Here is a 26,610-nt window from a genome sequence, read left to right as displayed (position 1 = left end):
CGGACCCTCCGGGTACTCGATTCCATCGGCCGGCCGGCAGTCCAATCGGACCGGCCGTCTACGGCCATCCGTCCGGTCGGACCACACTCTCCTCCGGGTGGGCGGCTGTTCCGGTGACTTCCCCTTGGCGTTGACTTTGCAAGGAAGGGGGGGCCCACTCTTACTACCGGATCACTTGCCTTCCCTTCAAGTCTAGTCGAAGGAGGCGCATAGTCCGACTGACTGGACTGTGAGTCTAGCCGAACGACTCTTCCATGCTAATACTCTCCGCCCGGTCAGCGGCAGAGATATCCTTGAATGAATCAATAATGGCTTTCGCCGGATCTCCTCGCGTTCTGCGCCAATCTTCGACATCAATGTCGATCATACCTTCATTAAATGCTCCGAATGATTGACTGCCACGTGGAGCAATGCCATCAGAGTACGGAGGCGGTTGCATGATATTTGGATGTGACCGAAGCAATTCGAAATAAACGGCTAGATGTATGCATTGATTCCCGTGACCTGGATCCGACGGTGGAGGCCGACCGGCCCTCACCCTATAAATTCTTCGTTTCCTTCTCGCCTTCACACGCCTTCGTTACCTCTACTGTTGCTCTCTGCGCTGTGGAGCTCCGGCGATCTTGTTGCTGCCTTCTGACGCTCTCCGGCGCCTTTCCTCGATTCATCTCCCCTCAGTAAGGTTTTAGATCTCTCCTCCTTCCTTTCCGGTATCTAATCCGTATTTCTTCCCCTAGCTCGAGTCTTTGAAATTCCATTCCTTCGTCTTTGGAACTTCCTTTTTTGATTTATCCTGTCCGGATCATGGCCAGTTCCTCTCCTCTCGAAGAACAATCCCTAGGCCCATGGTATACTACCATGCGATCCCGTTTCGAACAACGGGATTTTGATATATTGGCTGACAATTTCGAAATCCCCGAGGATATCGAAGTTCGCCTGGCTGGTCCTGCCGCTCGGCCACACAGACCGCCGCGCGGTGGTTTCTGTGTCTTTCGCGACCAATTTACCGCCGGTCTGCGGTTCCCCGTACATCCTTTTATAGCAGACGTCTGCAATTATTTTGGCGTGCCGCTCGGAAGTTTAGTACCAAACACCTTCCGTCTCCTCTGCGGCGTTGTCGTTTTGTTTAAGATTCACAACATTCCCCTCCGACCGGAGGTCTTCTTTTATTTCTATTATCCTAAGCAAGCCGAGCCGGGCACCTTTATGTTCCAAGCTCGGCCCGGTTTGGTCTTCTTCAATAAACTACCCACTTCCAATAAACATTGGAAGGACTATTATTTCTATATCCGCATGCCCAGTCAGCCTAACTTTCCGACCCAGTGGCAAGTCAGTCTACCTCCTACTCCTGAGTTGAAGAAATTCAAGACCCGACCGGATTATCTTCACGCCGCAAATGTACTAGCTGGTCTGCGTCTCGACATCAACAAACTTCTTTCACGAGGGGCTGAGTCCTATACGGACCCCACTTCCGACCGGCTTCGGTAAGAATTTTGCTTGGGCACTTGCTTTAATTGCTAACTGATTTCTTCTTCTCTTCATGCAGCTGACATCGTCATGGACTCGGTGATGGCCGGCGTTCTGAAGAGGAAGGCCGCGGCGGCCAAGGAAATGAAGGCGCTGGGTATTCAGCTGGTCGGTTCTCACGAAGGAGAGAGCGGCACTCAGGCTGAATCGGCCGCTCAGGCCTCTCAACAACAGGCGGCCAGCGGAGCTACCCCCTCCAGGGAACCAACGGCCCCCGAGGAAGGGTCCGTTCGGGAGGAGGAACAGCCACTGCAAAAGAGGCGCCGGGTGGAGACTCTGCTGCGCTCGGCTACCTCCGCGGTCCAACCATCCGATCGGGCCGCCGTGGCTACTAAAGGAAAGGAGCCTGTGCCCGAGACCATTTCATCCGACCGGACGCCTTCTGACTGGGACGAGCTGCCTGCTCCGGTTAAAGCCACTCCGGTCGACACTCTCCCCCCCGCTCGCCGTTCAGTCCAACGTTCGACCATCCATCCCTGGTCACGGCCGCACAATACGGGTTACTCTTCATCTTCCGACTGAAGAGTTGCTACCAGAAGCCGACCGGCCCACCGTGCCCGAGCACACCATTACTTTGAAAGGGCCCCTCGCCGAGATGTGGGCCGACGCTCGGGCGCGCGTGGCAGTGATCCCCCTCCGGAACTTAGCCAACAGCCACATGCAAGCGGCTACGGGGGTAAGTTTGTTGTTTTTTCAAGTTTTGCCTAAATATTTCAGCTCGGCTTTTAACAACCGGGCCTTCTTGCTTCAGAGATGGGTGGAAGAGATAGCAGTTTCCAGCCGCCTGGCTATGGCGGACGAGGAGATAAGACAACTGCGGGCGGCAGGCGGTCCGAGCGGCTCCCAAGGCCCATCCTACTCCGAGCTGCAAAAAGAGCTGAAGAGGGCTCAAACTCTACTAGCTGCTGAGCAGAAGAAAACAGCTGACCAGGCCCACGCCCTAGCCGAGTCCGAGCGACAGGTCAAGTCGCTTGACACAAAGATAACTCTGGCCACCACTCGGAAGAACACAGCCATCTCCGATCTGGAGAAGAAAAACGTGGAGGCCCGGGGCCTGGAGTTGAAGATAAAGGAGCTGACGGAGCAGCTCGATCGGGAGAAGGCAGGCCGCTCGGCCGATGCGGAGAAGATTGAACGTCTGAATGAGGCCCTCACAAGCTCCCAGGCAACCTTCAAAGAATACCAGGATGCCGAGCCGAGCCGAGTCGCCGCTCTCCGACAAAGCCACATCCGATCGCCCGAGTTCTCGGAGAAAATTTGCGAGCGGATGTACTCGGCTTTCGACTTGGCCATTACGGCCACTATGACCTATCTGAAGTCGAAGGGCCTTCTTCCTGAGTCCACCAATATTCCGGCCGGCGATCAGGTGGAGCTCCTGAGCAACATTCCGAGGGACCTGTACGACTACATCGAGTAATTCTTGTAATTTCGCCGCTTGGCTGAACATGAACCTTTTTGTACTTAGGCCACTCGGCCTAAGGTTTTAATTTTAATGAAATGCTTTCCTTTCGTGTACTCTATCTTTTTGCACTGTTCCCTTGCTAACACTTGTACTGTCCGCTCGTCTTCTATCACATCATACCTTGGGCATTTATAGCCGGACGGCGCGGCTCTCGATCTTTAACGACGGAGCTCGTCGGTTCGGATATTTATAGCCGGACGGCGCGGCTCTTGATCTTTAACGACGGAGCTCGTCGGTTCGGATATTAATAGCCGGACGGCGCGGCTCTCGATCTTTAACGACGGAGCTCGTCGGTTCGTCCGGTCGGATTATTTATAGACGCCGGCTCGTCTCTTGATTTTTAACGACGGAGCTCGTCGGCGCGGATATTTATAGCCGGACGGCGCGGCTCTCGATCTTTAACGACGGAGCTCGTCGGTTCGTCCGCTCGGATTATCTATAGACGCCGGCTCGTCTCTCGATTTTTAACGACGGAGCTTGTCGGCGCGGATATTTATAGCCGGACGGCGCGGCTCTCGATCTTTAACAACGGAGCTCGTCGGTTCGTCCGCTCGGATTATTTATAGACGCCGGCTCGTCTCTCGATTTTTAACGACCGAGCCGTCGTCGCGGATATTTATAGCCGGACGGCGCGACTCGATCTTTAACGACGGAGCTCGCCGGTTCGTCCGCTCGGATTATTTATGCCGACCGTCTCTCGATTTTAACGACGGAGCTCGTCGCGGATATTTATAGCCGGACGACGCGACTCTCGATCTTTAACGACGGAGCTCGTCTCGTCTGCGGATAATCTATCAGGTCGGCTCTCTCGATTTTTAACGACGGAGCTTGTCGGCGCTGATATTTATAGCCGACGGCGGCTCTCGATCTTTAACAACGGAGCTCGTCGGTTCGTCCGCTCGGATTATTTATAGACGCCGGCTCGTCTCTCGATTTTTAACGACGGAGCTCGTCGGCGCGGATATTTATAGCCGGACGGCGCGGCTCTACGGTTTAACGTCTGGGCTAGACGACCTTCAAGGCTAAATCCTTACCAGGTCGAGCGACCTTGGCCTTCCTTTCAGCAGAGGATACCCTGTGCTTTCATCTTTCTACTTCCTGCATCGCAAGTACATAGGCGACCCAAAAGTATATAAGTTTATATTTAGTGCACCTTTCACCCAACTTGGAGAACGTATTCATGGCCGAACGGCTCAGGGTCTACTTCGTCGGGAATTTTGGATCGAATAAGTTGCCTCCGTCCGAACGGCACGGGGCCTTCGTTCCTCGAGCGCTTGGCTCGACCCATTTACCTCCGGCCGAGCGACGCGGGGCCTTCGTTCTTCGAGCGCTTGGCTCGACCCATTTACCTCTGGCCGAGCGGCGCGGGGCCTTCGTTCTTCGAGCGCTTGGCTCGACCCATTTACCTCCGGCCGAGCGGCGCGGGGCCTTCGTTCTTCGAGCGCTTGGCTCGACCCATTTACCTCCGGCCGAGCGACGCGGGGCCTTCGTTCTTCGATGATAATGCCTTATATTCGCTCTTTTGACTTTTCATTTCTGCATTTCCAGTAATCAATCGAAAAATGTACACAGGATGATTTACATAGGCATACCTTTCACCCCGCCCAGTAAGGCTGGAGGTGGTTCGCGCTCCACGGCCTATCTAGCTCCCTACCGTCCTCATCCTCCAAATAATACGCGCCCGAGCGGAGCTTTTCGATGATTTTGAAGGGACCTGCCCACGGAGCTTCAAGCTTGCCGACGTCGCCGACCGACTTGACTTTCTTCCAGACCAGGTCGCCTACCTGGAATGATCTGGGAATGACGCGTCGGTTGTAGTTTTGCTTCATTCGTTGACGATAGGCCATCAGCCGAACGGATGCCTTGGCACGCTCTTCGTCGACCAAATCCAGCTCCATGTTTCTCCGCTCGGCGTTGCCTTCATCATAACACTGGATCCGCGCGGAGTCGACGCTGACTTCGACCGGCATGACGGCCTCACCGCCGTATACCAAATGGAACGGCGTGACTCCTGTCCCTTCTTTTGGCGTCGTTCGGATGGCCCATAAAACGCCCGGTACTTCATCCGGCCAACTTCCTCCCACGTGGTCGAGACGAGCGCGCAGAATACGGAGAATTTCCCGGTTGGCTACTTCGGCTTGACCGTTGCTTTGGGGGTAAGCCACAGACGTGAAGTGTTGCTCGATGCCGTAGCTTTTGCACCAATCTTCCAGCACCTTCCCTGTGAATTGCCGCCCGTTGTCGGAAACCAATCGGCGAGGGATACCGAACCTACAGATGATATGTTGCCAGATGAATTTCTTGACCATCTGCTTGGTGATCCTGGCTAGTGGCTCGGCCTCCACCCACTTGGAGAAATAATCGACCGCCACTAGCAAAAATTTCCTCTGTCCGGTCGCCATAGGAAATGGACCCACAATATCCATTCCCCATTGATCGAACGGACATGAGACGGTTGATGCCTTCATCTCCTCTGCCGGTCGGTGGGAGACGTTGTGATACTTCTGGCATGAAAGGCAAGTAGATACTGTCTGGGCGGCGTCTATTTGTAAGGTCGGCCAAAAGTATCCAGCTAGCAAAATCTTCTTGGCTAGTGATCTTCCGCCCGGATGTCCTCCGCACGATCCTTGATGTACCTCTTGGAGGATGTAAGCCGAGTCTTCCGAGCTCACACACTTCAACAGCGAGCTTGTAGAGCTGATCGCCGATGAGGGTGAGCCGACCGGCCCTCCTCCTGAGCAGCTGAGCTTCATCCCGACCGGCTGGTGTGGCTCCCGAGCGGAGGAACTCTATGATGGGTGTCCTCCAGTCGCTTGGAAATGTGAGACCTTCCATCCGGTCGACGTGCGCCACCAGCAGTACTTTTTCAATTGGTTGCTGAATGGCGATCGGCGTTATAGAACTTGCTAGTTTGGCTAACTCATCGGCTGCCTGGTTCTCCGTTCGGGGAATCTTTTGAATAAGGACCTCTCGGAAAGTAGCTTTGAGTTTTTCAAAGGCTTCAGCGTAGAGCTTAAGCCGAACGCTGTTGATTTCAAAGGTACCAGAAAGTTGCTGAGCGGCCAACTGTGAATCCGAATAGAGAGTCACCCGACCGGCTCCCACATGCCGTGCTGCCTGTAATCCGGCTATGAGGGCCTCATACTCTGCTTCATTGTTGGTGGCTTTGTAGTCCAGCCGGACGGATAGGTGCATCTTTTCTTCTTGAGGTGAGATCAGCAATATTCCAATCCCACTTCCGAGTCGAGTGGAAGACCCATCCACATATATCCTCCACAGAGCTTCCGGCTCTGGCCTCTGCACTTCGGTCACAAAATCAGCCAAGGATTGCGCTTTGATTGCCGAGCGGGGCTGGTATTGGATGTCAAATTCACTTAGTTCTGTCGTCCACTTGATGAGCCGTCCGGACGCTTCTGGATTTAACAGCACTCTTCCTAGTGGACTGTTTGTCCGGACAATGATGGTGTGAGCCAAGAAATATGGTCGAAGGCGCCGAGCGGCTAGAATCAAAGCAAAGGCCAACTTCTCGAGCCCGGTGTAACGAGATTCAGCATCTTTTAAAATGTGGCTTAGAAAATACACCGGCTGCTCTTCGCCGCTCGCCCTCACAAGTGCCGAGCCTAGATGCTCGCTGAACACATTGTTAAGTGACTCACCCCCGATCGGCTTGGCAAGTATAGGCAGAGAATTCAGATATGTTTTCAATTCTCCGAACGCTCGGTCACATTCCTCATCCCACTGGAACCTGGTAGCCTTGCGCAGGATCTTGAAGAATGGTAGGCTCCGGTCGGCGGTTTTGGAGATGAATCTGGACAAAGCAGTTATCCGACCGGTTAACCGTTGCACTTCCCTTGTATTTCTGGGAGGCGGCATGTCTTGCAGAGCTTTCACCTTGCTAGGATTGGCTTCAATTCCCCGCTCGGTCACTATATATCCCAAGAAACGCCCCCCTTTTGCTCCGAACAAGCATTTCTGGGGATTTAGCTTGACTCCATATCTGCGTAGCGTTTGAAAGGTTTCTTCCATGTCCTTGAAGAGATCGGCCGCTCGGAAGGATTTGATAAGAATGTCGTCCACATAAACTTCCAGATTCCGCCCGATCTGCTCCCTGAACACTTTGTTCATCAAGCGTTGATAGGTGGCCCCGGCATTCTTCAATCCGAACGGCATCACATTGTAGCAATATGTGCCGTCGGCAGTCACGAAGCTAACCTTTTCCTGATCTTCACGGGCGAGCGGTACTTGGTGATAGCCCTGGTAGGCGTCGAGCATGCAAATTAATTCACAGCCGGCCGTAGAGTCCACCAGCTGATCTATCCGGGGCAAAGGATAAAAATCTTTGGGGCATGCTTTGTTTAAGTCCCGAAAGTCGATGCAAACTCTCCACTTGCCGCCCGGCTTGGAGACCAATACCACGTTGGCCAGCCAGCTCGGGAACTGCACCTCGCGTATGTGGCCGGCACTGAAATCTCTTTTCCTCTGCTTCACTGGCCGAGCGTCTGGTCGGACATGCAACTCATGCTGCGTTAGGCTCGGCGAAATTTCGGGCAACTCATGTGTCGTCCAGACGAAGACATCATGATTTCGTTGGAGGCATTAGATCAGCTTCTCCTTCTGTTCTTCCTCCAGATCAGAGGCGATAAAAGTCGTGGCCTCCGATCGGGTCGGATGGATCTGAACTTCCTCCTTTTCATCATAAATTAAAGCAGGAGGTTTCTCGGTTATGGCGTGTACCTCGATTCGGGGCGCCTTCCGAGCGGAACAAGCTTCTGCTCGGATCATCTCTATATAGCACCGCCGAGCTGCTAGCTGATTTCCACGTACTTCTCCTACTTTATCCTCCACGGGGAATTTTATCTTCTGGTGGAAGGTTGAGACAACCGCTCGGAATTCGCCGAGCACCGGTCGTCCCAAAATGACGTTGTAGGACGAGGGAGAGTCGACCACCACGAAGTTTATTGTCCTGGTCCTCCTGAGCGGCTCCTCTCCCAGCGAGGTAGCCAGCCGGATCTGTCCGACCGGCTGAACTTCGTTGCCCGTAAACCCGTAATGGGCAGCAACTCGGCTTGATCAATTTGCAGCTGATCAAACGCCTTCTTGAATATGATGTTGACCGAGCTCCCTGTGTCAACAAATATGCGGTGAATGGTGTAATTTGCTATTACCGCTTTAATGAGCAGCGCGTCGTCGTGGGGCACTTCTACTCCCTCTAAGTCCCCGGGTCCGAAAGTGATTTCCGGTCCACTTGCCCGCTCTTGGCTACAGCCGACCGTGTGGATCTGCATCTGCCGGTTGGAATCTCCTCCGGTCGGCCCACCAATAACGTTGATCTCGCCCGGGAAGTATTGCTCCTATTTTCCTCCTCCCGAGCGGACGGTCGTGACCGCTCTCTGGACGCCCGGCGATTCTCCCGCCTCGGAGGTCTGTGCCGATCGGGTGTCTGCTGATGTCGCCCTCGATGCGGGTCCGGTCAGCTTCATGAGTCCTACGTCTCCTGCCGATGGGAGGCGACCGTCGTTCGACTTTCCCGGGAACAGATTGGACACAAAGGGAAGACTTGGCAATCCCTCGTGTTGTGCGATCCGTCCGTGGAAGGTGCAGAACATAGGGGTCCACCTCTTCTTTGGCTTTGGCCGCAACCACTTCTTGTACGTGCGATCCGGCGCGGGGATCGAATTGCTTGCCTCGGTCCTCTGGGTGGGCTGAGCGGCGTCGCTTCCGGCATGAGCAGTCTTGCCGGAGTTTCCTTTTTCCGGCGGCTTGCGCTTCTTCCACGTTTATATATTCGTTGGTCCGATGTAGCATGTGATCATAATCTCGGGCGGCTTTCGGATGGACCGGAAGAAGTCCCCATCCACAAGGCCTTGCGTGAAGGCATTCATCATCGTCTCCGATGTGGCCGTGGGGATATCCATCGCCACTTGGTTGAATCGCTGAATATAACCTCGAAGCAATTCTCTCGGCTCTTGCTTGATGGCGAATAAGCTGACAATTGTCTTTTGATAACGCCGACTACTGGCGAAGTGGTGGAGGAAGGCCGTTCGGAATTCCTTGAAGCTAGTGATGGATCCGTCCGGCAACCTCCGGAACCACCGTTGAGCAGATCCCGAGAGAGTGGTAAGAAAGACTCGGCACTTCACTCCATCGGTGTATTGATGGAGCGTGGCTGTGTTATCAAACTTACCCAGATGATCATCCGGGTCCGTCGTTCCATTGTACTCGCCGATCGTCGGAGGCACGTAGTGCTTGGGTAGAGGGTCTCGTAGAATAGCCTCCGAGAATTGGCGATTGATCCGCTCGGGAGATGAGTCCGCCCGGGGAGCTTTTCCTTTTCTGTCATCCCGCCTTGGAATTTCGTCTGAAGAAGAGCCTCTATCTCTTCGAGCTGGTGCGGCTTCAGGGGTGCGAAATAAGGCCCGATGGAATGCGACGGTGGCTGGAGGTGCTTCCGCTCGGCCACCAGACGCAGATGTTGCTTGTTGCTCTGGCCGTTCGGCTGATGTTTTTTCTCTTTGCTCCACTAGTTTGGCAGCCCTCATCTCGACCAGAGCTTCGAGTTCTTCTGTTGAAAGCGCCACCGTGTGTTGTCGTCCAGCCTCGTCCATTGCTCTTGTTCGAATGCAGGTGCGTTCCCACAGACGGCGCCAATTTGATCCTGTTCGAACCAGAAATCAACAGACGCTGGGCACGTGGCGCTCCCTGGCTCGCTGATGTAGATCTCCGACTGGTGACGCGGTGCTCCGGCTAACCTGCACCGAAGTCGGGCCGGGAAGGGGGTTCCCGGCGACGACCCTCTGACGCTCAAGTCAGGTAAATTACGATGAACAAGGTGGCTCCCAAAGTCTTAGAGTACGTACCCAGAATCCTCTGTCGACGAAACCTGAGGTTCTTTATATAGAGCTGTGAAAGGTTTGGGCACGCGTACCAAGGTGCATAAGTGTCCTCTGTCCTATCCTAGGTATGCGGCTGTCAGAAAGCTTACCTTTCCTTTCCTAGGTACGCGGCTGTCAGAAAGTTTACCTGACGCATGCCCTCGATGGGACAGCAGAATCCCCTGTCACAAGATTTGGAGCATGGCACACACGTGAAACCTACAGGTTGTCAAAGAAAGAAATCCTCTGGCCTTTTCCTTTGCTCCAAACTTGTAGTCCGAGCGGACAGATACCTAAACATCCGACCGGACATCCGCAGTGGTTTACTTGTGCTTTGTGGAGACTAACAAACAGGGGTGCTTTATGACTGCGGTCGGTCAAAAGGTCAGCTCGGTCCATGACCTTTTTAACTGAGCGTCGGAACCCCGATTTGACAGGGTGCCTCCCAACTATAAATGCGAGCCGGCCGGACCCCTCCGGGTACTCGATTCCATCGGCCGGCCGGCAGTCCAATCGGACCGGCCGTCTACGGCCGTCCGTCCGGTCGGACCACACTCTCCTCTGGGTAGGCGGCTGTTCCGGTGACTTCCCCTTGGCGTTGACCTTGCAAGAAAAGGGGGGGCCCACTCTTACTACCGGATCATTATACTAATTTGAAAAAAGAAAATTGAGATCAGGCTAACTTTGCAGAAGAAAAAGTGTCTGTTTTAACAGTATGTCATAAGAAAAAACTCAATGAAATATATGGTATTTAGATACAGGCTGGCAGCAATCACATGTGTGGAGAGAAGGAGACATTTTCAGACTTCGATGAATCCTTTTGCAATTTTATCAAATTTGGCGACAACTCTAGAATTTTTGTTATAGGAAAGGGAAATGTAACCATACAAGCAAAAGAGGATTCTACCCATACTATCTCTAATGTTCTTTTTATGCCAAATTTAAAGACTAATTTGTTTAATGTGGTTCAATTACAATAAAAAAGGATATGAAATTTCTATTAAAGGAGTTTGTTGGATTCAAGATGCAAAGTTAGGTTTAATTGCATAAGTTAACATGACAGCAAATCGTATGTTTCCGCTTTATCTTCACACTACATCTCATTCATATTTTTTAGCAAAATTTTATGATGAGGCATGATTAGAAGACTTTCGCTATAGAAATATAAATTTTGGTGGATTAAAAATATTAAAACAGAAGAATATGATGATCATTGTTCCTCAAATTACAACCTCTCAAGTTTGTGAAGAATGTGTTGATAGCAAACAACACCATAATCAATTCCCACAAAGAAAATCTTGGAGAACAAAGGTGACATTGGAGTGTGCATTCAGATATTTACAGATCAATAACACCGCATTCTAATGGAGATAAAAGATACATAATTATCTTTACTGATGATTATAATCATAAAATATGGATTTATTTGTTGCAAGAAAAATCTGAAGTCTTTACGGCTTTCAAAAATTATAAAGTGTTTGTTGAAAAAGAAATGGGCAATTCTATTAAACTTTTGCGTACAAATCGTGGTAGAGAATATAACTCACATGAATTTATAAATTTTTATAAGAATCATGGAATCAAGATGCAACTTACAACAGCTTACACACCCCAACAGAATGGTGTGTGCGAGAGGAAGAATCACACTATTATGAATATGGTGCAAAGTCTTCTAACAACAAATGATATCCCTAAAAAATTTTGGCCAGAAGTAGTTAATTGAAGAATTCATATATTGAATAGAAGTCTCACATTATCTATTCAAAATATGACACCGGAGGAAGTTTGGAGTAGAAGAAAACCTAATGTTGATCATTTTCATATTTTTTGGGTGTATCACTTGTGCTTATATTCCAGATGAAAGGAGAAAGAAGCTCGATAACAAAGGTGAAAAATGAATTTTTCTTGGTATAAGTAATACATCAAAAGCTTATAGATTATATAATCTCTGCACGAAGAAAATTATTATAAGTCGTGATGTTATTTTTGATAAAAAAAAAAAGACACTTGACCATTTAATCAAAATGGCGTTAAAAAAATTATCCCTGTAGGTTTTGATGATGATTAGAAAGTACAATAACCTATGGAGGATGAGCAACATAAGGAAGTCTCTCAAAATATTTCTATAGTAAATCAAAGTCCAGTTGAAGTAAAATCACAAAGGCCACAACGTGTTTAAAGGGATGTCTAATTATGAGGTGGCTGGAATTTATCAAGGTAATAATCCTCTTACACATTTTGTTTTGATTTCATAGTGACCCAACTATTTTTGAAGTGGCTATTAAAAAATAAAAATAAAGAAAGGCTATGGATGATGAAATTATAGTAATTGAAAAAATAATACATGGAGTTATGTTATCTTTTTAAAGGCAAAAGACAATTGGTGTAAGTACATTTACAAGACAAAGTTCAACGATCATGGTGAGATTGACAAGTACAATGCACACTTAGTAGCAAAAGGATATAAGCAAGGGTTTGATATTGATTATAATGAAGTTTTTGCTCCTCTAACAAGACATGATACAATTAGAGTGATGATAGAGATGGCAGCACAAAATTCATGGTCTATCTTTCAATTAGATGTAAAATCAGTATTCCTCCATGAAGATTTGAAAGAAAAGATATTTATCGATCAATCTTCGGGTTAAGTAAAATTTGGTAATGAACATAAAGTTTATAAATTAAAGAAAACTCTATATGAATTAAAACAAGCCCCACGGGCTTGGTATAATCGTATAGAAACTTATTTTTTGAAGGAAGATTTTCAAAAATGCTCTTATAAACATACTCTTTTTATTAAGATTGATGATGGAGAAAAATATTGATAGTTTGTTTATATATAGATGCCTTAATCTACACTAGAAATAGTACATCTATATTTGAAATTTTTAAAAAATATATGATGAAAGATTTCAAAATGTTTGATCTTAGTATGATGCATTATTTCTTTAATATTGAAATAGTACAAGTATCTGTTGGAATTTTTATTTCTCAAAAAAGATATGTGCAAAAAATTCTGGACAGATTTTAGATGAAAGATTACAATTTTGCAAATATTCTATCTGAGTTTGGAGTGAAGTTACATAAAGATATTGGAAGAAAGAAGATTGATGTCACACTTTATAAACATATAATGGGGAGTTTAATGTATTTGATAGTGACAAGACATGATATTATGCATGTTGTAAGTATGATGAGTAGATACATGGATTGTGTTATAGAAATGCATCTCTTAGCTGCAAAGAGAATTTTTTGGTACTTGCAAAGTACTAAAGAGTTTGTGTTATTTTACAAGAAAGAAAAGAGTCAAATATGTTTGATTTTACATATACTGATTATATAGGAGATCTAGATGATCAAAAAGTACATTTATTGACATTTTCGTGTTAGAGATAGGAGCTATTTCATAATCTTCGAAAAAATAATCAATTGTTATATTATCATCCACGGAAGCTAAGTTTGTTGTTGCAATATCTTATTCTTGTAAATGTATTTCGTTAAAAAAGATTTTTACAGAATTATATTTCAAAGACGATAGACCTATTCAGTTTTATTGTGATAATAATTCGACAATAAAAACTTCTAAAAATACAGTGTTACATGGTCGAAGTAAACACATAAATATGATATATCATTTCTTGAGAAATCTCACAAACGATGAATTCATTAATCTTGTTTACTATAGAAATGAATATCAAATTATTAATATCCTATCTAAGCATTTCAAATTTTCTATATTTGTTTATTGTAGAAATTAGGATCACTGATCCTAATCAAGTCTTTCAAATTTTCTATACTTTAAAAGCTCAAAAAATTACTTGATGTTTTTACATAGAATTTAAAAGTTTAACATTTTTTAAGCTGATTATTATATTTGAAATATCAGTTTAAAAGAAAGATTATTGATAAATTAGTGTGTTAGTGGATTGATGAGTGGATATGTTTTAATTAATAATTGAGTTAATGAAGAAGAAATAATAAGATAATGATTGTAATATATTGTTGATATTAGTAGAGGAGAAATTATAGGATAACGATTGTAATATGGTACTAGTTATTGAAGTTATTGATTTTTTAAAAAAAATATATGTATGTTATGTGTTACCCTCAATGAAACAATAACGTGTGAAATTTTATTTTGTCACTCTTTTATTAATTTCCTTATCGAATTGACAGTTTTATCTTCGGCAAGTTCATACGTTTGGCAAGACACTTCCATTTCCATCGCACGGAATTGCTTTGTCGACGCTCCTTGTAATTAAGACACACTAAGAGTCGAATATAACGTTATTCAAACATTCCAACATCCATGATACATGAGAGACACCATCCTTGAATCCATCATTTAATTTCAAGCTTTTCCAATAGTCAATTGTGCAATCCCTACTTCTGTCACCCAATGAATTCACTCAAAGTACAATCCTCACTTCACTCTACCTGTTGGTCTTTAACCATAGGGCATTCCTACATTAATGGGACGTCAGACAAATAACCCCATCTTCTCGAGCAACACTGCAGTGTTGCCCACAAACCCCCACGATGCTTTTGTAGGCATAAAGCTAAAAGAGTAGGGCTTGCTACTTACTGAAGAAAAGGCCGATTGAGACGTAAAAAACAGAAAGCATTAAAGACCTCCAAAGTACGGTTCACCCACTACGCCACAGCCCTCGCCTCGCTTCGCGAGCAAGCAACACACTTTTACCAGCCCAAAATTAAAGAACCCCACTGCAAATCTCGAACACCATCATTAACAGTAAATAAAAGATAACATATTTCATTGGAGCAAGAACAGATTACAAACAAATAATTCATGCTTGACTAAGATAGACTGCTAGAAACGACGAGTCGTCCTTATTCGAAGCCCATGTTTTCGTGCTCAGCGCCTGGCGCGCATTGATCAAGCTGCAGCAGAGGACACAATTGATGCGGACAGGATGATGAACCAAATACCAAAGCAGGAAGGAAGATAATAAGATGAACCTCGCTTGGTGAGGGGTTCTTATTTTTGACACTTTTTGCTTGCTACCATAATTCCATCGCCCGAGACAACACGACAACGGCTTTATTGCACACTGTACCCTGTTTAAACTGCAGCCACCGCCAACACCACCACCGGCGTTGTCAAAAATACAAGATCAATAATACCTAACTAAAGATGCATTTGCCGTTTGTTTCTACTGAAAGTTAACCTAATCGCTAAGGCAACCACTATGACGCGGTAAGTATGATGTTAGTGGGGCCGAGGCGGTCAGTATGTCCACTCCTGTGGCAGTCCCGTCTCGTGAACAGTTGGTACTGCTGCGGCTGATGCTGGATATGCTGCGAGACCAGTCGGCGGTTGCGTGCTGAGTTTGTGGTGGGGCTTATTGTGATGGGACGGCACGACGTTGCTTCGCCCAATGAGAGCTTCTAGGGGATGAAAAAAATCATAAGGTTTAGAGTAAAAATGAAGGATGATATTCGAAAACAGAGGGTAGGGAAGAATCACCATGGCTGAGAACAAATCCTCCAGAGCAGCGTGGTTGGGCTGCGAACTCATCAAAGTTCAGGTTCAAGGCTCGTACTACCCTGTCGGGCACCAAAACGGTGGAACAGCCTGTGCAGGACGAAAAAAAACAAAGATGATCCATGGAAGAACAGCTTGAATTTTAGAGGCACGGGACAAGGGATATGACGGGAACCCTAGTTGGCAACCAAATTGAATCGTAAGGGAAAAGACAAAAGAGTAACACAGACTGAACACTGCCAAAATCCCATCAAAGGATTCTGGCAAATTTTGTTGGTGGCGGGTGGTATACCTGTCTTTTTCTTTGGTTCGAGCTGATGGACGGCAGTGCGGGGAAGGAAAACGCCGGTGCCGGCGGACTCCTTTCGGGCTCCTGCGGTGTGAAGGAACACAGCACGCATGCCGGTACCCGGTGAGGCGAGTGGCGGATGCGTTTGAGCTGGAGGGGGTTTTCGCAACGGTGGCCACGCTGACGCGGGAAGATCCAACGGACGGCAGTAGGGAGTTTCGCAGTACCGTCCGCAGCCGGCGGATGGTTTGAGTTTGGCCTGTTTTACCCAGGCCGCCGCCGAGAGCTGCTGCTTTATCGCTAGTTGCCTCTTCAAGTGGTAAAACTACAGAAAGGAAGTTAGGCATGCTTCAGAAATCTGAAGGACAGATGATTTTCGGTTTCTGGAGATCTCGGAAGTTGAAGAGGATAGTACTCACGCGGGCAGCTTGTAACTGTTGTTGGCTAAGAACAGGATTCGGGGACAAAAACCCGGCGTCGACTTTCTTCGGAGCAGAGGCAGTCGGCGAAGTCCTATGCGCCCCGAGAATCCCCCGATGATATAAGCTCTCTTGACGGCCGAGCTCGTCGAGTCGCAAACGCATCACCTGCCCCGCTGCCTCGTGAAGCATATCACGAGGGTTCTCCGCCTTCCCCCTCACCTTTAGCGGGGACAACGTCGGCGGCGACGACACCAACGAGGGTCCATTCGGGCTTCCCTTGTTGGAGGAAGCCGCCCACGCACAAAGCGTGGACTGAGGCGAGCCGGACATAGCCTGCATGCAAACCTCCAAAAAAAATGAGCCGGAAAAAAAAATCCTCTAACAACAAACAGGAATCGCTAACGCCTTCCCTACCCTCGAGTTGTCCGCCGCTCCAGCAGAGACTTCGACCTCGACCTCCTTGTCGTCGTCTTGCAAAAAGTAATGAGCCATCTGCTTCGTGAGCCCGGCCACGTAGTTCTCCTCCTCGTCCGTGACCGACTCCACCGGCGAGTCCAGACTCGCCGCGAACCCAAAAGGTAACTCTCTACGCAAGTTAACGGCCGGCAAACCTGCCGGCTTCCCATCTCCGGCGCGATTTCCGAGAAAGAACTCGTCGTCGCCAAGGATCTCGGCGGGCAGCCAAAACTCCGCATCCTCAAACAACTTCGCCATGGAAGATCTCTGTGCCTCCCTTGGAGCGGCGGGTAGAAAAAGGACGGAAGGGGAAGGGACCGATGGCGGAGGATGGGGGAGGTGGTGCGGGGCTTGCGGGCAGCGAAAGGAATGATGGCGATGCTGCTCCGCCGCTCGCTTGCTCGCTCACCTCAGCGTCCAACAGTCAAACACCAGCTCGCTTCCTCCAATAAAAAAAGAAAGGAGAAATGGGAAAGAGAGAGAGCGCGATAAAAGAGGCGGAAGAGGAGGCAGCAGGGGTGCCTTTTATTTGCGAGTCCCTTTTTCTTTTCCTTTCCTCCCTTTTCTTTTTTTTCTCTCTTGGGCGGATGGAAAGTGGGCGGAAAGGAAACAGACAAGGGAAGCCGAGACAGAGGACTGCCAGTTCTATCCCACCTTTTTAATAATTATTATTCATCATTAATTCAATAAATAAATTAAATGTTTTTCTTAAAAAAATCTCATATTAACTTTTTAATCATTATTGTTCATTTTATTTGCGTTTTTATAAACATTAGATAAATAATTTAACTTATTATTGAAATTAATTATGCTGTTAATTCAGTTATATGGAAAGATAAACTCAACAAACAATATTTGTAAATGAATGGATTTGAGTAAGTCGTTATGGATGAACATACTTTAAGTGAGAGGCTTCGAAACGGAATCAGGAATCTCCACGAAGTCGTGGTTGGTTTCGAAGATTCTATCGTAATATTAGTATTTTTTTAAAAAAAAAATTGTATTAGAAATGATGCGATTATTTAAAATTTTAAATCCACGCCACCCTGTCTGTCTGCTTTTCCGTCGGACCAGGGGCTCTCGCTCCGATTGTTCAGTAACGGAGGCGAGAGGACAAAGCGGCCCCCAAACTGGGTCCCACGTGCACGCTGCTACTACAATTACTACCCTCTCTTACTTTCGTCTCGCGGACGTCACGCGCGTATTAAATTGGGATTATCGGCCAGAAACAAAAATAGATGAATGTTACTGGGAACTCTACTGGGTACATTCGTGAGTATTAAAAAAAATCAATTTATTTTTTTAATTATTAATACTATATTCAGCCGTTAAATGCATAAAACACTGATATACCCGTTACTAAAAAAAATAACAATAAAAAAGAATGCATAGTTAAGCATAAAATTATTGAAAAAGGTAAATATAAGATATAAATTTCTAAATAAATAAAATTTTATAAATTGGCAAGCAATTCGAAAGTGAAGGTGTAGTAAAAAAATTAATTTATGTTAACACCATATATAATTAGAACCAGAGTAGATTGAAATGTTTAATTGAAATATTATTTATTTATTAGTCATAAGTATAAATTTTTGGAAAAAGACATCTCATCTAAGTTGTTAAATAAAAGAGATGGTAGTTAATTTCATGGATAAATAAAAAATTAATAATTAATATAATTGTCATATAGGATTATATAGGATAATTCTAGTTTAAGGATTTAGCTAAGATTTAAAAATTCATATGTATTAAAAATTCATAGGTTTAAATATTAATATATATAAAATTTATATGAATACAATTTATATGTAAAAAAGTAATCTATTTGATTTGGTATGTACAAAAAGTTTATAAGACTTATGGACATAAATTTGTATAAAATTTAAATGCAAGAGATTATCTATATATATATATATATATATATATATATATATATATATAATTTAGGATAAATAATTCACTTTATTAAATTTATATAATTATTTTTCACTACATATTACATCAATTATCTTAAAATTTCTATTATCTTTACATTTTTTTTATTTTCTTCTCTTTCTTTTATTTTTTTAATATTATATTTATGAAATAAGTGGAAAGAGAGAGATTGGAAAGGATGAGTGGAAAAAGAGAGAGATTGAAAAGAAATATTATAATATTTTATTTTTAGGGTAGAAGTTTTATTTTCTAAATTTAGAGAATAACTATTCATCAAATTTAAATTTAGGGAATAGATAGGGTAGCTGATGAAAAAAAAAAAATTAGCTACTCTATCTAAAATTTAAGATAAAATCTTTATATATGGTAGTAATGTGGATGCTCAAAGTCTCTTACATGCAAATTTTTATTATGTATAAAAATTTATTACACGTATATAGTATGTAATAAATTTGAGATATAAATCTAATTTTTTCCATAAAAAAATTGATATGAAAATTAATGTATAAAAAATTTTAGTTTGTTATTAAATCTTTTAAATTTCCTTTAAGATAGATAGATTTGACACACTCTTGTATATAAATTCCCCTATGATATTCGGATAGAAAGTTTTAGGAAGAAAGAAGATTAAGGATCCCCTTAATCCTCCCAATCCGTCGGCTCTAGAGCTTTCACCCTCACCAATTGATGCCCGTCATCAACCTCCAAACAAAGGAGAGGAGGAGGGAGAGGTTTGGTAGCAAAGCTTTAAGGCATGTTCTTGTTGGTTAGTCCTAGGAAGATCGTACCGGCTCCACTGTACAAAATTTTTGTGCAATTGTCGAACCTTTTCTAAACAACCTATTGTGTTCTTTAGAAATTAAATTAGGAATCACAAACGGAACTTAACATTATTAATTCTAAATTTAACTTGTCTGTTCTTAATGGTTTAGATTTGGATCGCAAACGATGTTTAACATTATTGATCCAAATCCACCTATGTTATAAATTCAATTAAATATTAATTTCCAAAATTGACTTCCAGGACTGCATGGCGAGGCACTAGTCTTTCTCGGGTATGGGATCATCCACAACAGCCTAGACAAAGCCTTTTAAGGAAAGCTAATATTTAATTTCCTTATATAACTCTAAGTTTAACCAAAAAGAACAATCGAATCACAAATTCGAAAAACAAAAGAAAAACACAAACTCAAATCACAAATTCGAAACTCTAGAATCATATGCCTCTTGTGTTTGGAATTCATACAAAGAAAAACTAGCATGATGTGAAAAATAAGCACTAGTTGTACCTTTTCTTTGTATGCTAATAACCTTGAGATCTTCTATCGTATTCCTCGCCTCCTCTTGGACGTCGTGTGGGCGACGATCCTCCAAGATGAACACCACCCAAAAGTTTCTTCCTCCTTCTCTAAAATCCGGCCACCACTACCACAAAAAAATAAAAGAGAGAAAGGGGAAAGGCAAGGGGAGAGGGACGACCACAAGAGGGAGGACAAGCAAGAGAATAAGCATTGATGTCTCATGAGGTCTCTCCTCCCCTTCTTTTATAATACTTGCCCAAGGTATACAAGGAAAGATTTTTATAAAAAATTAAAATCTTTCTCTTGTTTGTCCTTTCCTCCTTTTTAATTCCTTTTTCTCCTCTTTGATTGATTTAATTGATTGGTCGACCCCTTGCTTGGGCACCAAGCAAGGGTGGCCGGCCCTAAGAGGAAGGAAATAAAAATTTTGTAAAAAATTTATAAGCAAAGAAGGAAAGCTCTTATAAAATTTTACAAGCTCTCTTTTAATCTCCTAATGTGGATGTTTAAAAAAGGAAAGTTTTTTTTATTTTAAAACAAGTTTTAAAATTTAAAACTTCGCATTTAAAATTTCCTTTTTTTACATGATGACAAAAAAGAAAAGTTTCAAATTTCAAACTCCCTTTTTAAAAACCATGAGGATGGTTAAAAAATGAAAGTTTTAAAACTTTTAAACTTTCTTTTAAACCATGTGGCCTAATTCAAATAAGAAAAGTTTTATAATTTAAATCTCTCTTTTAAAACTTGTAGATATTTACAAAGAGAAGATTTTAAAAATTCAAAACACCCCTCATAATTTGAATTATGTGGTCGGCCTCCTTTGTAAAACTTATGGCCGACCCCTTTAGAGAAGATTGTGGTCGACCCTTGGCTTGGTCACCAAGCCTTGGGGCGGCCCCCTCTTGGACACCAAGATGAGCTTTTCATGGGTGGATATGAGGTATTAATGAGGCTACGACAGGGACCTAGAGGAGAAGTTGATTTTGGCCTCCCGACGAGCTTGAGTATCCCGTGTTCGCCCCGAACACACAACTCAAGTTCATCAATAACAACTCATTTCACTAGAGAGTTATTATTGACTACCGCACCAATCCCAAATTACATTATGGGCTCCTTCTTATCATGAGTGAATTAATCTCCCTGTGTTTAAGATATCGAATGCCCACTAATTAATTGAGTTACTGACAACTCATTTTAATTAATGTCTTAGTCCAAGAGTAATACCACTCTATTGGTTGGAATATCGTACTGGTTCCACTGTATAAAAATTTGTACAAGTGTCAAACCTTTTCTAACAACCTATTGTGTTATTTATAAATTAAATTCGGAATCGCAAATGGAACTTAACATTATTGATTCCAAATTTAACTTATCTGTTCTTAATGGTTTAGACTTAGATCGCAAGCGGAACTTAACACTATTGATCAAAGTCCGACCTATGTTACAAAGTTGATTAAATATTTATTTCTAAAATCGGCTCCCAAGTCAAACATGGCGAGACACTAAGCCTTCTTGGGTATAGAATCATCCACCACTGCCTCGACAAAGCATTTTATAAAAATTTAATATTTAATTTCCTAAAATAACATTAGGTTTAACCAAAAAGAACAATCGAATTACAAATTCGAAAAATAAAAAAAAACACAAACTCGAATCACAAATTCGAAACTCTAGAATCATATGCCTCTTGTGTTTGGAATTCATACAAAGAAAAATTAGTATGATGCGGAAGACAATTACTAGTTATACCTTTCTTTGTAAGCAAATAACCTCTTGATCTTCTACCGTATTCCTCTTCTAATCTCGGACGTTATGTGGGCAACGATCTTCCGAGATGAGAACCTCCAAGCTCCTTCTTTTCCAAGCTAGATTCGACCACCACCAATTCTCCAAGAGATGTAGAGGTCCGGCCACCACCACCAAGCTCCAAGGGATGCTAGAAACAAAGCCTCCTTTCTCTCCTTCTCCTAGCTAGAACTGGCCACCAAGGACTCCTCTTGTGTTGATGCCGCCGGCCACAAAGGAGGAAGAGAAAAGGAGAAGAGCTAGAAGCCATAGGGTCGGCCACCACCAAGGAAGAGAGGGAGGGAAATAGAATAGAGTTGTTCGCCATGAAGGCACCCCTACCCTCTCTTTTATAATCCTTGGAATTGACAAATAAAGAAATTTAAATAAAAACTTCCTTAATTCCTTTTGCCATGAAAAGGAAAATTTAATTGATTAAAAATCAATTTCCTTTTCTTTATCTACATGGTCGGCCACCTACAAGCTTCAAACAAGAAAAGTTTTAATACAAGAATTAAAACTTCCTAATTTGTTTCAAAAAATTTTTAATAAAATTTTCTCTAATAATTTATCCCTTCATGGTTGGTTATAAAAGGAAATTTTTTAAAATTAAAATCTCTCTTTTAAAACATGTGGATGATTTCAAAAAGAAAAGTTATCTCTAAAATTAAAATCTCCTTTCAATCTACAAATAAGGAAAGATATACAATCTTTTCTTAATATTTTGTAGAAATTATAAAAGAAAATATTTAATTTTAAAACTCTCTTTTTAAATCATGAACATGGTTACAAAAAATAAAAGTTTTATCAAAATTAAAATCTTCCTATCAATCTACAAATAAGGAAAGATATCAAATCTCTTCTTAATCTTTTGTAGAAAGCTATAAAAGGAAATTTTTAAATTTTAAACTTTCTTTTAAAATCATGGAATCCACATAAGAAAAATTTTAAAATAAAAATCATTTTATTTTATTTAGGGTCGGCCACACCATGCTTGGGCTCCAAGCATTGGCCGACCCCTCTATTTGGCTCATCCTTTTTTCTTTGGTCGGCCCAAGCTTGGGTTCCAAACTTGCTTCATCGACCCCATTAGGATGGGTAAGAAGGTGGGTATAATACTTTATAAATAAGAGACTACGATAGGGACCGAGAAGAGGAATTGGTTTTGGTCTCCCGATGAAATTAAGCTTCCCGTATTCGCCCCGAACACTCAACTTAATTTCATCAATAATAATTCATACCACTAAAGAATTATTATTGAACTACCGCATCAATCCCAAATTACATTTTAGGCTCCTTCTTATGATGAGTGTGTTAGTCTCCATGTGTTTAAGATGTCGGATGACCACTAATTAATTGAGTTACTGACAACTCATTTTAATTAATACCTCAGTCTCAGAGTAGTACCACTCAACCTTATCGTCATGTCGGACTAAGTTCACCTGCAGGGTTTAACATGACAATCCTTATGAGCTCCTCTTGGAGACATTATCAACCTAGATTAGTAGGACACAGTTTTCTTCTATAATCAACAACACACGCTATAAGTAATATCATTTCCCAACTTATCGAGCCTTTTGATTTATCGAGCTAAATCTCACCCTTTGACAAGTCAAAAAAATAAATACTAAATATATGTGCTTGTTATTATATTAGAATTAAGAGCACACACTTCCATAATAACTAAGATCTTGTTCTTTTATTAAGCCAGTATAAAAAGAACTTACCTTAAATGATCCTACTCAATACACTTATAGTGTACTAGTGTAATTTATTAGTCAAGATGAACTAATACCTAATTACACTACGACTATTCCAACGATTTGTTCCTTTCCATCTTAGTCGTGAGCAACTGTTTATAATTTATAAAGAACTGATAACATGATCTTCTGTGAATGACACCATTCACCATGTTATCTACAATATAAATTAATTGAACAACTACACTTAGTAAATAAATGTAGACATATGATCAATGTGCTTCTTTTATTTCAAAATAGATGTTTACAAAAAGCTAGACTTTTAGTATACACTCTAACACACTCAACCTCATCGTTATGTCAGACTAAGTCCACCTGGAAGGTTTAACATGACAATCCTTATGAGCTCCTCTTGGGGGCATTCTCAACCTAGATTACTAAGACACAGTTTCCTTCTATAATCAACAATACACAATATAAGTAATATCATTTCCCAACTTATCAAGCCTTTTGATTTATCGAGCTAAATCTCACCCTTTGATAAGTTAAAGAAATAAATACTAAATATATGTGATTGTTATTATATTAGGATTAAGAGCACACACTTCCATAATAACTAAGGTGTTGTTCTTTTATTAAGTCAGTATAAAAATAACTTACCTTAAATGGTCCTACTCAATACACTTAGAGTGTACTAATGTAATTTATTAGTCAAGATAAACTAATACCTAATTATACTACTACTATTCCAACGGTTTGTTCATTTCCATCTTAGTCGTGAACATTTGTTTATAATTTATAAAAACTGATAACATGATCTTCTGTGTGTGACACCACACACCATATTATCTACAATATAAATTAATTGAACAACTACAAATGTAGATATTTTTGACCAATATGATTCTTTATTTCAAAACAGATGTTTAGAAAAGCTAGGTTTTTAGTATACACACTAACAGTTCTATACTTTGTTATGTCTTATTTAGTTTCTTAATTCATAAATGTCTAGATACCCTTAAAATTTGGTTTTAAAGGTGTTAGGAGATCTTAAAATCTTCTTGTTTTGATAGTTGTATCATACCATGTGATCATGCACGTTCTCTAACTTGTACATGCAGTAGTTAGTTCTTGAAACTTGGTGGAATGCGGTTCATATGGAAGCTATTATCCTAACTGTTGTTAGGGGTTTTAAAACATGTTTTTACTCAACAATCTTAATCATGTTGTTTTCTTCTTAGAAGTTAGTAAATTTTTATGTTTAAAATGGTTTGTAAAATTTGTAGATTTCGAATTATGTAGGAATTATTTTTCTCACTATTTTTAGGGGTTAATAATCATGTTTTTACTTTACAACCATGATTAGGTTTTTCTACTAGTTTCCAATTAAAAGTTAACAATTATGCTTTGATATTATTACAATATAAATTAGTTTCAGACTAGGGTTAGGTGGCTATGAACTCAACCATGTTTTGATGCCTTGACATGTTACATTAGTCACTGATTTTTGTTTTTAGGGATTTAAAATGATATGAAGTCAACCATGTTTGATGCCTTAGCTATACTTATGTAGTGATCACATTTATGATTATGTACATGTGTATATTCATGCTTATGTAGTGATCACATGTTTAGATACATAATCATGTTTAGGTACATGTCTATGTTTATGTTCATGCTTATGTAGAGATCAGGTTTGTGTTGAGTACATGTTTATACTTATGTCCATACTTATGAAGTGAACAAGTTTATGTTGGGTGCATGTTTTGGTTAAGTTCATGTTCATGTAATGATCCTGTTTATATTTATACACATGTTTATGTTTATGTTCCATGCTTGTGTAGTAATCATGGTTATGCTTATGTATATGTTCAAATATACTTTGTGTGACCTAGGGACCCACATTCGGCCACTTATCTAGTTAAGTTTCAGAGACCTACAGCTGAGAAGTTTACCATTAGAATTAGTTATGTATGTATAGATAAGACATATTGGGGGGAGGGGGGGGGGGGCGGGCCTACGCCAGGAAAGCTTACCAGTTGAATTAGTTATATACGTATGGGTAAGATATGTTCCGAGGCCCCACATCTGGGAAGCTTATCGTAGAATTAGTTATGTATGTATGGGGAGGACATGTCTCGGGCAAGCCCAGGAAGCTTCACAAAGTGTTGATCCGGTGAAATCCTACACCCTCGGGAGCCTACCAAGCCACGATCCGAGTACCGTGTATCACTCTCATTCCAAGGCTCAAGTGCGGGCACCTTTTGTCTGAAAATCCCCTTTGAGTAGCTCACATTATGGGTAAGATATGCCCCAGGCGAGCCCGGGGAGCTTATACTATAAAATCGGTTACAGTAAGTATAAATATGAGTATTCGTTCCAAGGCTCGGATCCCTACCAATTATGGTAGGAGCAAGGAGACATGTAAAATATGTCCCAAGCAAATCCAAGAAACATACCTAAGAAATTAGTTAACATCATGTATGAGACGACAGTATGATTTAGGAACTCACGCTTGGAGAGTGTGCTAAACCATCGATGCTTGTATTCATGCTTATGGACATATTTATGTTTATGTCTATGAATGCTTATGCACATGTCTATCCTCTTATGCTCTTGTTTACGTTTATATTCATATATATTTATATTTATGTCCATGTATGTTTATGCTCATATCTATGCTTTTATGTTCACGTTCCTGTGTATGTCCTCGCATATAGTACGTTTACATTCATACTTTAGTATGCAAAATGCTAGGAAATGCTTTACTATGAATAAAGATTTAGTTAGATAGATTTTTCCTTTTGAACACCTGGATATAGGAATTAATTATTGTATAGTATAGTATGAATGCGTTGAGTCTCTCGACTCATAGATTTTAATTATTTCAGGTAATGAGACGAATGAAGCAGGATGCATTGATAGGTGAGCAAACTCAGGACAATAATAGTACAACACAAAAACCTTCCAGTTTAGTTTCCACATTTATTAAATATTTCCTTTAAAGAATAAATTCTAGAACTATAGGACTAATACCTAATGTTGCTAGTAGTTAATGATTTTAAGAACTATTTAAGTATCTTAGTTAAATCGAGTGTATGTTATGGTTGTAAGTGCAATTATGATGTAAATGTATAAGTCTCATAGAATGCACATATGGTTTAGGATGTATAAATTTATAAGTTTCATAGATGCAAATTTTTATTATGTATAAAAATTTATTACACATATATAATATGTAATAAATTTGAGATATAGATCCAAATTTTTTCATAAAAAAATTGATATAAAAATTAATGTGTATAAAATTTTAGTTTGGTATGGAATCTTTCAAATTTTCTTTAGGATAGACTTG

General features: G+C 42.4%; 1 protein-coding gene across 5 annotated transcripts; it reads right to left on the bottom strand.

Annotated features, from left to right (window-relative positions):
* Positions 1 to 14,608: 14,608 nt before the first annotated feature.
* Positions 14,609 to 17,049, bottom strand: LOC122015465. Of its 5 annotated transcripts, XR_006120910.1 has the most exons (7): positions 16,493 to 17,049; positions 16,076 to 16,411; positions 15,660 to 15,981; positions 15,350 to 15,457; positions 15,051 to 15,270; positions 14,842 to 14,949; positions 14,609 to 14,763 (listed from the first exon to the last, which is right to left on the bottom strand). XR_006120910.1 is itself a non-coding variant. In XM_042572372.1 (5 exons), the coding sequence occupies exons 1-5, from the start codon at positions 16,790 to 16,792 to the stop codon at positions 15,110 to 15,112; spliced, it is 1,227 nt and encodes a 408-aa protein (XP_042428306.1). In that variant the 5' UTR covers positions 16,793 to 17,049; the 3' UTR covers positions 14,609 to 15,109. The 5 variants fall into 5 exon arrangements, 2 of the variants coding, with proteins under 2 accessions (XP_042428306.1, XP_042428319.1); XR_006120908.1 differs by having other exon boundaries at positions 14,842 to 15,270; XR_006120906.1 differs by having other exon boundaries at positions 14,609 to 14,949.
* Between the last annotated feature and the right edge of the window lie 9,561 nt (positions 17,050 to 26,610).

The sequence above is a fragment of the Zingiber officinale genome, chromosome 1A (assembly GCF_018446385.1).
Source record: "Zingiber officinale cultivar Zhangliang chromosome 1A, Zo_v1.1, whole genome shotgun sequence".
In the NCBI taxonomy this organism is placed as follows: Eukaryota; Viridiplantae; Streptophyta; class Magnoliopsida; order Zingiberales; family Zingiberaceae; genus Zingiber; species Zingiber officinale.
The sequence above is the reverse complement of the archived record's forward strand: the minus strand, read 5'-3'. Positions and strand labels throughout refer to the sequence as shown.

Coding starts and splice junctions, on each gene's coding strand:
- LOC122015465 (XM_042572372.1), bottom strand. CDS start 16,792: ATGGCGAAGTTGTTTGAGGATGCGGAGTTTTGGCTGCCCGCCGAGATC. Junction 16,412..16,492: donor GAGCGGCGGACAACTCGAGG/GTAGGGAAGGCG, acceptor GTTTGCATGCAG/GCTATGTCCGGCTCGCCTCA. Junction 15,271..15,349: donor AGGATTTGTTCTCAGCCATG/GTGATTCTTCCC, acceptor TTCATCCCCTAG/AAGCTCTCATTGGGCGAAGC.